We start from the raw sequence: 12296 nt of genomic DNA, 5'->3' as shown, positions 1-12296 counted from the left end.
GCGCTGGCCTCCAAGGCCTGGTGCCCCAGAATCACCCTCTAAGACACGACCACCCCGACCTTACCTGTAATTCATACTCAGATCTAAGCCCGAGGTTATTTCAATTTATATACTCCAGAAGGCCTCCCAGGGCTTGCAAAATTCATCCTCTAAACCAGGACCACCCCTCTCACACCCTGGACATCTTTCAGCGAGGATCACTCTCCAAAACCCAAGGTCGCCCACCCAGGATTCACTCCTTATGTGGTACATAAAAACTCAGAATTAAATACCAAACGGCAGGCTCCTTGGATTCGCCCTTAGGAGTCCTTTTCCATAGAATTAACCCTTAAGACCGGAAAACTCCAAGAAAACCTTCTTAAACTTGGTTTTTAAGAAGGTAAGTCCTAAAACGCTTGAGCCTCCATTAACGCCCGGAGCCCCCAGGAATTAGGAAGCACTCGTCTAGAAACAGGCAAAAGCATGCGCCCTCCGCCCCAGCTAATCTCTGGAAAATAATCACGGACGCCCGGAATTAACCCCCGAACTTGGGCGCCCGGCTCTGCCCTCCCGGATACGCCCCTGAAGGCCAGGGCGGACCCTGCAGCCTGACACCAAGCCTCGAGCCCACACCTGAATGTCCGCCATCTTCCCGGCCGGCCTGAAAAAAGAAAGCGGCAGTGGCGTCCGGGTTTCCTTATCGACTACGCAGGGGCTGGAGAGGAACTTACGTAAGGAGCGGCGAACACGGCCTTGGGCGGGGCCTCGAGCGCGACTCTGATTGACAGGCTGCACTTCAACCAGCAGGCGGTTCGGGGACCGTGAAGGACTGACGGGCGGGAAGTGGTGGATACTGTCTCGCGAGAGTCTTAGGCCCCACGGCGCCGGGCGCGATTATTCAGGCTGGTAAGATGTGAGCAGCCTTCAGCCCGCCCGTATTATCGCGAGAGTCGTACGGAGTCCGTCCTGTTTCTGCGCGGCGTAGGCTCCCGTGGGATTTGGATACCGCGTGGCTGTGTTCGTTCGGCCTTCAAACTGGATGAGGCGGCGGCCGTCTTTTTGAAGGGCAGGCCGCCGGAGAGTGCTAGGAGCATGTGTGGCGGTGTCGCCATCTTTGTTAGGGGCAGGAGCTGCCCACGAGCTTTCAGAAGTGCAGTGAAAGTTAGTCTCGCCGAGTGCAGTGGCCGCGCCTGTAATCACAACACTTTGGGAGGTCGAGGCAGGAGGATCGCTTGAGCCGGGGAGGTCATGGCTGCAGTGAGCTATGATTGCGCCACTGCATTCCAGCCTGGGCGACGGAGCGAGCCCGACTCAAAAAAAAGGAAAAAAAAAAAAAAAAAAGAGAGAAAGCAAGCTACTTTTCTCATTTCATCCGCAGATGGTGATTTAATTGGTGCCAGGGGTTGCGGTGGAGCGATCCTTCTGCTGGTTTTCTGTCGATAACAAGATCGTCTAGTAGAACTTTATGTGATGGAAATTTTCTGTATCTGCGCTGGTGGATACGGTAGTGACTGGCACTCGAAACGTGACTTTTACGACTGAGGACCTAATTTTTTTTTTTCTTGAAATGGAGTCTTGCCCTGTTACCCAGGATGGGGTGCAGTGGCGCGATATGAGCTCACTGCAACCTCCGCCTCCAGGATTCAAGCGATTCTCCTGCCTCAGCTTCCTGAGTAGCTGGGATTACAGGCACGCGCCACCACGCCAGGCTAATTTTTGTATTTTTAGTAGAGATGGGGTTTTGCTATGTTGGCCAGGCTGGTCTCGAACTCATGGCTTCAGGTGATCCACCCGCCTCGGCCTCGGAAAGTGCTGGGATTACAGGCATGAGCCACCGCACCCAGCCGAGGACCTAAAATTTTAAATTTGACTGTTATATCTAAATAGCCACATGTGGCTAAAGGCTACTGTGTTGAACAGCGCAAGTCTTAATAGCTGAATAATGACAGTATTTTGTGTATTTTTAGAGACTTCCTAGGGTCTCTGTCGCCCAGGTTAGAGTGCAGTGGCTCAATCATAGCTAACTGCAACCTCGACCTCCCCAGCCTCAGGTAGTCCTCCCACCTCAGCCTCTCAAGTAGCTGGGACTATGTGTGTGTGTCACCATGCCCAGCTAATTTATTTTATTTTTAGTAGAGACAAGATCTCACCATATTACCCAGACTGGTCTCCAACTCCTGGGCTCGAGTGATTCTCCGGAGGCCTCCCAAAGTTCTGGGAACACGAGTGAGACGGCACCCTGCCTCACTCTATTCATATTTAAGTGCTCAGTAGCCACAGGTGGGGTTAGTGGCTTGTGTATTGTCTATCAATTAGTGCAGCTATAGAACATTAAAAAAAAAAAAAAAAAGGCCGGGCGTGCTGGCTCATCCCTGTAGTCCCAGCACTTTGGGAGGCCGAGGCGGGCGGATCACGAGGTCAGGAGTTCGAGACCAGTCTGGCCAACGTGAAACCCCGTCTCTACTAAAAACATAAAAATTAGCTGGGCATGGTGGCACGAACCTGTAGTCCCAGCTACTTGGGAGGCTGAGGTAGGAGAATCATTTGAATCCGGGAGGCGGAGGTTGCAGTGAGCTGAGATCGTGCCACTGCGCTCCAGCCTGGGTGACAGAGTGAGACTCAATCTCCCCCCCAAAAAAAAAATACCAAGTTTTGCTGGACAGTGCTGTTATAGACAGAGGTTTTCTCTCTGTGTGTGTGTGTGTGTGTGTGTGTGTGTTATCTCAAAAGTTTTGGTGCTTTTTTATTTTTATTTTATTTTTGGGATGGAGTCTCGCTCTGTTGCCCAGGCTGGAGTGCGGTGGCACAATCTCAACTCACTGCAACTTCCGCCTCCTGGATTCAAGTGATTCTCCTGCTTCAGCCTCCAGAGTAGTTGGGATTATAGGCATGCGCCACCATGCCTAATTTTTTTTTTTTTTTTTTTTTGAGACAGAGTCTCGCTCTGTCGCCCAGGCTGGAGTGCAGTGGCCGGATCTCAGCTCACTGCAAGCTCCGCCTCCTGGGTTTACACCATTCTCCTGCCTCAGCCTCCCGAGTAGCTGGGACTACAGGCGCTCGCCATCTCGCCCTGCTAGTTTTTTTTTTTTTTGTATTTTTTAGTAGAGACGGGGTTTCACCGTGTTAGCCAGGATGGTCTCGATCTCCTGACTTCGTGATCTGCCCGTCTTGGCCTCCCAAAGTGCTGGGATTACAGGCTTGAGCCACCGCGCCCGGCCATATTTTGTATTTTTAATAGAGATGGGGTTTCACCATGTTGGCCAGGCTTGTCTGCAACTCCTGACCTCAAGTGATCCACCTGCCTTGGCCTCCCAAAGTGCTGGGATTATAAGTGTGAGCCACTGTGCCTGGCCGTATTTATTTAATTTTAAACAGGATCTCATCTCACTCTGTTGACCAAGCTCTAGTGCAGTGGTGTGATCACATCTCACTACAGCCTCAACCTCCCTGGCTCAAGCAATCCTCCCATCTCAGAATCCCAAGTAGCTGGAACCACAGGCACCCACCAACATGCTCAGCTTAATATTTTTGGTAGATATGGGGTCTGTCTGTATTGCCCAGACTGGTCTTGAATTCTTGGGCTCAAGGGATCTTCCCGCCTTAGCCTCCTGAGTAGCTGGGACCACAGGCATATGCCAACCATGCCTGGCTAATTTTTTTTTTCTTTTTTTTTTTTGAGCCGAGGTCTCACTCTGTCGCCCAGGCTGGAGTGCAGCGGCACGATCTCGGCTCACTGCAAGCTCCACCCCCCCAGGTTCATGCCAGTCTCCTGCCTCAGCCTCCTGTGTAGCTGGGACTACAGGAGCCCGCCACCACGCCCGGCTAATTTTTTTGTATTTTTAGTAGAGACGGGGTTTCACCGTGTCGGCCAGATGGTCTAGATCTCCTGACCTCGTGATCCGCCTGCCTCGGCCTCCCAAGTGCTAGGATTACAGGCGTAAGCCAACATGCCCGCCCCATGCCTGGCTAATTTTTAAAAAATTTCTTGGCCAGGCAAGGTGGCTCACACCTGTAATCCCAGCACTTTGGGATCTCAGCACTCCAGGATGAGTAACAGAGTGAGACGCTGTCTCAAAAACAAAAAGTTCTTGTTAACTCAGAGTCTTCCTATGCTGCCCCCTCTGGATTCAAACTCCTGGACTCAAGCCAGTCCTCCCACTTCAAATGGTTGGGGTTACAGGTGTGAGCCACCACATCATGTAAGAGTTTTTTTTTTTTTTTTTGAGACGCAGTTTCGGTCTTGTTCCCAGGCTGGAGTGCAATGGCGAGATCTCGGCTCCCTGCAACCTCGGCCTCCCGGATTCAAGTGATTCTCCGGCCTCAGCCTCCTGACTAGCTGGGATTACAGGTGCCCACTGGCACGTCCAGCTAATTTTTGTATTTTTAGTCGAGATGAAGTTTCACCATGTTGGCCAGGCTGATCTCAAACTCCTGGCCTCAAGTGATCCTCCTGCCTTGGCCTCCAAAAATGCTGGGATTACAGGCATGAGCCACAGCTCCTGGCCAAGAGTTCTTTATAGCAGGATACAAGAACTTCAAATAGAGATGACTTATATTTTCTCCTAGTCTGTGACTTGTCTTTCCTGATGGTGTCTTCTCAAAATCTTAAAAATTTTTAGCTGGGTGCGGTGGCTCACGCCTATAATCCTAGCACTTTGGGACGCTGAGGCGGGCGGATCACAAGGTCAAGAGATCGAGACCATCCTGGCCCAAATGGTGAAACCCCTTCTCTACTAAAAATACAAAACTAGGCCGGGCGCGGTGGCTCAAGCCTGTAATCCCAGCACTTTGGGAGGCCGAGACGGGTGGATCACGAGGTCAGGAGATCGAGACCATCCTGGCTGACATGGTGAAACCCCGTCTCTACTAAAAAATACAAAAACTTAGCCGGGCGAGGTGGCGGGCGCCTGTAGTCCCAGCTACTCGGGAGGCTGAGGCAGGAGAATGGCGTAAACCTGGGAGGCGGAGCTTGCAGTGAGCTGAGATCTGGCCACTGCACTCCAGCCTGGGCCACAGAGCGAGACTCCGTCTCAAAAAAAAAAAAAAAAAAAGGCCAGGCGCGGTGGCTCAAGCCTGTAATCCCAGCACTTTGGGAGGCCGAGACGGGCGGATCACAAGGTCAGGAGATCGAGACCATCCTGGCTAACCCGGTGAAACCCCGTCTCCACTATAATATACAAAAAACTAGCCAGGCGAGGTGGCGGGCGCCTGTAGTCCCAGCTACTCGGGAGGCTGAGGCAGGAGAATGGCGTAAACCCGGGAGGCGGAGCTTGCAGTGAGCTGAGATCCGGCCACTGTGCTCCAGCCTGGGCAACAGAGCGAGACTCCGTCTCAAAAAAATAAATAAATAAAATAAATAATAATAATAATAAAGCCGGAGGCGGTGGCTCATGCCTGTAATCCCAGCACTTTGGGAGGCCAAGGCAGGCGGATCACAAGGTCAGCTGATCGAAACCATCCTGGTAAACATGGTGAAACTGTCTCTACTGAAAATACAAAAAAATTAGCCGGGTGTGGTGGCGGGCGCCTGTAGTCCCAGCTTCTAGGGAGGCTGAGGCAGGAGAATGGCGTTAACCCGGGAGGTGGCAGAGCTTGCAGTGAGTGGACATCACGCCACTGCACTCCAGCCTGGGCGACAGAGCGAGACTCCGTCTCAAAAACAAAAAAAAAAGAAAAAGATTATGTTTTAAGTCTGATTATTCCTGGAGTAGGCTTCGCTGGTGAACGGGAACCCATGTGGGGACTCTTGCAGGGCTAGGCACCACCCATGTTCACTGATTCTCAGGGAAAACACAAGCCACTGTGGTTCGACTTTTCTGGAAAGGTTAATAAGCCCATGATGGAATGGTGTGGCAAGTTATAATCTGTCAACACAAAGCATAGCACTGTCCACTCATCTTTCTCTGGGGTTATGTTGTACATGTAGTACACAACTACCAAAGGGTTATCCCTGAGTCTTGGCATCCAATTGCCAAGGACAGCATGAATCCAGCTTCCTTTACTTCACAGCATGTTTACCTTTAGTATTTAGGCTGAGTGTGGTAAAGCCCTGGGTATGACGTATTAGTATTTAGGCTGAGTGTGGTAAAGCCCTGGGTATGACCTGACTGCTGGACATCAGTAAAATGGGAATGGGGCCCACCCCAGCAAGCTTTGACCTGGGACATTTTATTAAATTGCTACCAAGTACTAAATGCTCTGTTATCAATGCCCTTTCCAGGATTCAGACTGGCAGACCTAATAGGTTTCATGCATAAAGCCTAGCATTGTTATTCCAGTGCTTATCATTTGCAAAATACTTGTTTCTACAGACTGCTGGGACTACATCAGCCTGGCAGTGGGGGGATGGGTCCATACTTTGCAGCTGAATTAGAATGTTTTACATTAACTGGAAAGCGCCAGGTACTGCCAACCACAATTATTTGGTTTGTAAATGGTATATATAAAGGATAATTCAATTTAGGGCAAGTTACAATTACTTTTCTGTGTATTAGCACAGCCTGTTCTACCCTCTTCAAGCTCCTCACCCCCCGTATGCCAGGGGCCTGCCTCCACAGCAGACACAGTGCAAAGACGCCAGATTTCGTTAAAAGCAATTTATTTCTCATTACAAAATACAGGTGAGGAGCACGGCGATGCCTGTAACCCCTTGGTTGCGCATCTTCCCAGTCTATTTCTGCTTCTAGAAATACCCTGTGTACAACAGCAAGCTCATGCTGTTCCCAAGTGCTTGCACATTCTAACAGCTGCAGAGTATATGACCAGGTGGAAAGTCCAACAGATGCCCCACTGACAAGGTAGGGCCCCCTCCAGCCCATCTTCTGGTTCCCTTTTGCTAACAGTAACTGGTTGCTCTTCCTATTGGTCATAGATAAATGACAGCTGCACAATTCTCTGAGTGCTTTCAAGCAACCTCGGGAGGCAGTGACTAAGACCCTTTCCTTGCTCCCAGCTTCCTATGTCCCCGGCCGCCTGTGGCACCTGGACTACTGCTGCCCCTGGGTCCCGCACATTCCAGGGCGACGATGGAGGAAGGGCAGGCCACGCATGAGGAATTAACAGTCTTTATTGGGCTCAGACCAGGAGTCCGTGGGTCTTGAGGACCTGTGTGTATTTGTCAATTTTCTTCTCCACGTTCTTCTCGGCCTGTTTCCGTAACCTCTGCCAAGAGTAAGTGCAGGTGGTGGTGGTCAGGAGGGGTTCGACTGCCCGCATCACACGGGCTCCATCCCACCCCAACCCCTTTGCCAGTTAAGAGTCCTCTGCCAGTTAAGAGTCCTCTGTGGGCAAGACAGCACCTGTCAGGCCCATCCAAGAGTGAGATGCCCCCTCAGCACCAGCCTGTCCTCACCATGAGCTGCTTCTTCTTCCTGTAGTGGATCTTGGCTTTCTCCTTCCTCTTCTCCTCCAAGGTGGCTGTCACTGCCTGGTACTTCCAGCCAACCTCGTGAGCCAGGCGCCCCAGATAGGCAAACTGGGGGTTGAAGATATGAAGTTGTAAGGACATCTAAGCCCCCACACCCTGAGGAGCCGGAGCTGGTGAGAGCTGGGAGGTGAGTGACAGCTGGGGATACAACGCAGCTACTCCCTGCAGGCCTGTTAGAAAAGCACCCACCCGACCCTCCTGGCATCAGCTAAGCCGTCGGCATTGTCGCCATTCCCGCAGGGACATCCGCAGACCATCGTGAGATAAGGACATCATCTGCCAGGCTCCGGGCCCCAGGGTCCCTCAGCAGGCCTGAAATCCCCAAACTAGACGGTGCAGCGTAAGCTGGGACTCACCTTTCTCGTAGGCTTCAGACGCACGACCTTGAGGGCAGCAGGAACCACCATCCGCTTTTTCTGTTAAAGAAAGAGAGGGGCTCAGAGCCCTGGAGGGACAGAGAGGGAAGGGGGTTGGCTGGGCAGGCGTCTCAGCCAGCGCTGCTTTCATGAGGATCAAACAATGTAGGTAATTGCGGAACATCACAGACGCCACAGGCAAGGCTGCTGCCTTGTGGGGAAGCTGGCACAGCTCACCTTGTCGTAGGGCGGTGGGATGCCGTCAAACACCTTGAGGCGGTCCAGGGCAGCCTGGCCTCGCTTGGTCTTGTGAGGCAGCATGCCTGTTGGGTGATGGACAGTAGGCCCTGTCAGAGGGGCTCATAAGGACAGCCACCCTCCCCGCTGAGGTGGGCCCACGGGTGGCCTCAGATGGTAGTGCATGTGGAGTCATCTCATGGTCGAGAAACTCGAATGAGAGTGGGAGAAGTTCTCATCACCGGCCGCCTGCCCGTCACTACCTGCAGTCCCCACGCCCCGCTCACCTCGCACGGTCCGCCAGAAGATGCGGCTGGGGGCCCGGAAGTGGTAGGGGCCTCTGGAAGGGTTGGTGTTCATCCGCTTGCGGAGGAAAGCCAGGTACTTCACTAGGGAGAGGGGAGAGTGTGAGGCCCGCCCGGTCTACCAGCACCCCCAAAACCCCACTTCCAAGGGCCTTCTCAGGAACCCCAAGCAGTCTCTCCCAACACGACTGGAATTGCTTTCAGAGTCTCAACACCCCATTGGGAGACCCTCTCCAGTGCTCCTCCCAGGCCCTAACTTACACTTGTTTCTGTAGAAATTGCCAGAAATGTTGATGCCTTCGCAGCGTACGACCACCACCTTCCGGCCTACAAGGAGGGAAAGGGTTAGGAAGGGCCGAGCCACCTGAGGGTTCTCCCACCGCCTGTGCAGTTACCCTCCAGACACAGCGCAGTACTCGCCAGAGCTAAGTTCGTGTTTAAATGAAAAGCTAGCCTAATAGAAAACCACTTCTTGAGCCTGGAGTCCCCAACCCTGGGGAATAGTGGCTGGCAGGTCTCAGAGCGGTGCATGGGGTTGATCTCATGGCCGTGAGACTCAAACGAAAGATGGTGAATGTTGCTCATCACCGACCGCCAGCGGGGGCCCATGACAAGGGGGGGCCGCAAGCAGCGACTTACCCAGCAGTACCTGTTTAGCCACGATGGCCGCCAGGCGGCCCAGGAGATGGCCTCGACCATCAAGCACCAGGACCTGTGGGAGACAAGGGCAAGAGGGCTCAGAGACAAGGACAATCTTTCTGTGATTGTCCTCACAAGCAAGCATTCCCTTCTTTTGCCCAGCCAACAAGGTGCCTTGCACCCAGCCATCTGAGCTGGGAACTATGCACTAGAGCCCCACTCTACAGATGAGGGAACGGGCTGAGAAAGCAAGGCTGCCTCAGGATCAGTGAGCGAACAGTGTAAGGGGCCTGAACCCCCTATCTCACTTCTTCTATGAGTATGATTTTACAATCAGATTGCATTTTGCAAAACAACAGGATTTGAATGAAGACCAGCAAGGCTCTGCCCCCTGACTATCCAGTTAGAAGACCTTGAAGCTAATAAACTGCAGGATTTGTTTTTGAGACAGGGTCTTGCTGTTGCACAGGCTGTCGACCTCCCAGGATCAAGCCATCCTCCTACCTGGGCCTCATGAGTAGTTGGGACTACAGGCACACACCACCACACGCAGCAAATTTTTGTACTTTTGTTGAGTCAGGGTTTTGTTATGTTGCCTAGGCTGCTCTTGTACTCCTGGCTCAAGTGATCCGCCTGCCTCAGCCTTCCAAAATGCTGGGGTTACAGGCTTGAGCCACCGTGGCCAATCAATTGTAGGATAACACAATCTAATTCTCTTCTAAGGTACAAGGTCTTCCTACCACGAATTTAATTTGGAAGAAAACCGAATTTCAGGTGGGATGAGATTAGGTAGTCAAAAGTCCATGCTAGCTCTGCTATAGAGTCACTCTGCTTTCCCGGGTAAACTGCTCAGACACCAAACCTCAGCTTCCTCCAGAGCAGAAATCCTGGCCGGGCGCGGGGGCTCACGCCTGTAATCCCAGCATTTTGAGAGGCCTAGGCGGGCAGATCACTTGAGGTCAGGAGTTCGAGACCATCCTGGCGAATAGGGTGAAACCCTGTCTCTACTAAAAACACAAAAATAAGCTGAGCGTCGTGGCGGGCCCCTGCAGTCCCAGCTACTCGGGAGGCTGAGGCAGGAGAATCACTTGAACTCGGGAAGCAGAGGTTGCAATAATCCAAGATCGCACCATTCCACTCTAGCCTGGGCGTCACAGTGACTCCGTCTCAGAAAATAACTAAAAGAGTAGAAATCCTCATTGTTTTAATGCAAAAGCATGAAGCACACACTTGTTATTACACAGGCTTTGTAAGCGTTGGTACAAAGAATCTAAATCCAAACAGACTTCCTGAAGTCGTGACCTTGGCCAAAAATCACCAATCACCAAGCTTTAATTTCCTCCTCTGTAAAAGGAGGATACCCTATCTACCTCAAGAATATCGTTAAGCGAACTACGCAAATCATTGCAAACTGTGCTGGGCACAAAGACACAGGCTTGGTGAACACAACCTGCCTAGATTGGCCTGGCTCTGAAATGTCCGCCCCCGCCCCAACCACAGACAAAAAAACCTTTCCAGGGCCAACCCCTTCTTTATACTTAAGTAGCTACACCAGGAGCCAGGGAAAGGACCCGTAGTTGTCTGCAAGCCCAAAAGATGTTCCAACCTTGTGGAACCATTCATCACAGCTCTCGAGTTCCAGTAACACGCCTCAGGACAATCGCCAATCCCCAAAACCAGGGAAAACGAGTTCATTCCTGAGTATCCGGCAGCCAACAGCTCTCTCGACCCCCCGCAGAAAGGCATTGAGAATTAAAACAACCGGAGCGCCAGGGGACCCCGATTAACACCTCCACGTGAGATCAAAGTAGCCCGCGCACTGGGCGGGATGAAAATACCTTCCATTTTGGCCAAAACTCATTGCCCCGACACCGCCCGGTCACACTTCCGCGCGTTCCTCATCGCTGAGGGCACACAAAGGTCCAATTCGGTCAAGACTCGACCCCAGGGACCCCAGCCACTACCCGAGTTCAAGGTAAGCGAAGTCTAGTTGTAAAATACCTGTCCTGTGCTGGAAGCTCCGTCACCCTCACCTCGAGAAGGAAATGCCGCATTGTAGCCAACCCTTAGGCCTAAAGGGAGCCGCGGCATTTCCTACAGATGCCCCTTATCCCAAAAGACTTCCATTTTGCTTAATTGTGGACGTTAAGCTCCACAAAACATGTAGGAGGACAGAGAGGGTGCAACCCTATTCCGGCCTGGATCCCACCCGGCCCCGTGCGACCCCGTGCCGCCCCGGCCCGCGCGGAGCCCGCACCTGCACCTCCGCCATCTTCGGCAGCCGCCTGGGAAAGGAGGAGGTCTTGTCGCAGGGTTTCTTATCCCTTGAAACAGGGGCGGCAGAAGTGACGCAACGCGGACTGCGCGAACAGCTTTCTGTGTTTTCATTGGTCAAAGCGTTCTGCGCGTGCGCAGAGATTCCCCAGGGAAGGCGGGTCCTCTTCCGAATGTCCAATCCGGACATTCTTCCGGTTGGACCCTTCGCAGTCCGCGCTGTGCCCTGCGAGAGATCACGTGGGGCGTGGAGGCGGTGCTGTTGGGGCGCTGCCGTCCAGCCTCGGCGGCCATGTTTTTGAGAGGCTGTTCATCTCGTTCAGACGCCCTGTCCGCCATGTTTGTGAGGGGAAGCGGCATTACCCTTTCTAGCGACTGAAGGCTGCAGGGCTTCTGGTGGCCCGCAGGGGGAGACCAGACCCGCCAGGCCCGCCCTTCCGCGCACAGTTCAGGCTTACTTTATTTTCTGAGACAGGATGTCTCTCTGTCGTCCAGGCCGGAGTGCAGTGGGGCGATCCTGGCTCACCGCAGCCTCGACTTCCCGGGCTCAAGGGATATATATATATATTTATTTATTTTTTGTTGTTGTTGTTGTGGCCCGGGCTTTTGGGGAGTCTTGACATGTTTGGCCAGGCTGGTCTCGAATTCCTGGGCTCAAGCGATCCTCCCGTTTCAGCCTCCCAAAGTGCTGGGTTTAGCGGCGTGAGCCCCGGCGTCCTGCCCATTCTAGGCTTGGAGATTTAGATTCTTGTGTCTGGTCGACTTCACTCTGACCTGGACAAACCCCTGGCCTTATCCGGGCCTCAGTTTCTCCTTCTGTAAAACAGGTGGAGGTGGTCTTCTCCAGGGACTCTAAGAGTTTATGAAGGAATGGCTTCTAGATGCCTGGCTGCACCAATCCGCTGAGCGTTCCTCAGAGGAACTTCTCACTTTCTGGACTGTCGGCCTTTGCTTCAGTTGGGTCCCTTGCCCAGGATGCCCTCCCCAACCCCTCCAAATCTGGCTTGTCACCATCGCGATGCCCTTTGGCTCTGGAAAGCCTCTTTGATGTTCCAACCTGGGTGAGCTGCCCTCCGCGGG

General features: G+C 52.8%; 2 protein-coding genes and 4 non-coding genes across 14 annotated transcripts in view; all 6 read right to left on the bottom strand.

Annotated features, from left to right (window-relative positions):
• The window catches only part of LOC126943097 (40S ribosomal protein S11), a 54583-nt gene that overhangs the window by 2569 nt on the left and 39718 nt on the right, over positions 1-12296 (bottom strand). For 3 of the 6 annotated variants that reach the window (XM_050771469.1, XM_050771473.1, XM_050771470.1), the window contains exon 2: positions 613-642. In XM_050771469.1, coding sequence (XP_050627426.1) covers positions 613-627 — 15 coding nt within the window. In that variant the 5' untranslated portion in view covers positions 628-642. Of the gene's footprint in view, positions 1-612; positions 659-12296 lie in introns of all 6 variants that reach the window. The other 3 variants (XM_050771471.1, XM_050771472.1, XM_050771468.1) reach the window with 2 other exon arrangements.
• RPL13A (ribosomal protein L13a) overlaps positions 7028-12296 on the bottom strand; it is a 75608-nt gene continuing 70339 nt past the window's right edge. For 3 of the 4 annotated variants that reach the window (XM_050771581.1, XM_050771580.1, XM_050771582.1), the window contains exons 2-9: positions 11200-11239; positions 8943-9015; positions 8565-8630; positions 8286-8387; positions 7999-8084; positions 7762-7821; positions 7331-7453; positions 7028-7140 (exon numbers count right to left, since the gene is read on the bottom strand). In XM_050771581.1, the coding sequence (XP_050627538.1) occupies positions 7054-7140; positions 7331-7453; positions 7762-7821; positions 7999-8084; positions 8286-8387; positions 8565-8630; positions 8943-9015; positions 11200-11214 (612 nt within the window). In that variant the 5' untranslated portion in view covers positions 11215-11239 and the 3' untranslated portion in view covers positions 7028-7053. Of the gene's footprint in view, positions 7141-7330; positions 7454-7761; positions 7822-7998; positions 8085-8285; positions 8388-8564; positions 8631-8942; positions 9016-11199; positions 11240-12296 lie in introns of those variants that run through there. The other variant, XM_050771583.1, reaches the window with a different exon arrangement.
• Positions 7601-7686, bottom strand: LOC126943659 (small nucleolar RNA SNORD35). The gene has a single exon (XR_007721799.1). It is a non-coding gene; the product is annotated as a small nucleolar RNA SNORD35 (small nucleolar RNA).
• On the bottom strand, positions 7886-7956 carry LOC126943657 (small nucleolar RNA SNORD34). The gene has a single exon (XR_007721798.1). It is a non-coding gene; the product is annotated as a small nucleolar RNA SNORD34 (small nucleolar RNA).
• LOC126943655 (small nucleolar RNA Z195/SNORD33/SNORD32 family) lies at positions 8163-8247 on the bottom strand. The gene has a single exon (XR_007721796.1). It is a non-coding gene; the product is annotated as a small nucleolar RNA Z195/SNORD33/SNORD32 family (small nucleolar RNA).
• Positions 8815-8898, bottom strand: LOC126943656 (small nucleolar RNA Z195/SNORD33/SNORD32 family). Its single transcript, XR_007721797.1, has one exon. It is a non-coding gene; the product is annotated as a small nucleolar RNA Z195/SNORD33/SNORD32 family (small nucleolar RNA).

This window comes from Macaca thibetana, chromosome 19 (genome assembly GCF_024542745.1).
Source record: "Macaca thibetana thibetana isolate TM-01 chromosome 19, ASM2454274v1, whole genome shotgun sequence".
In the NCBI taxonomy this organism is placed as follows: Eukaryota; Metazoa; Chordata; class Mammalia; order Primates; family Cercopithecidae; genus Macaca; species Macaca thibetana.
Note: the sequence above shows the minus strand (reverse complement) of the source record. Positions and strands in the feature narration are given on the sequence as shown.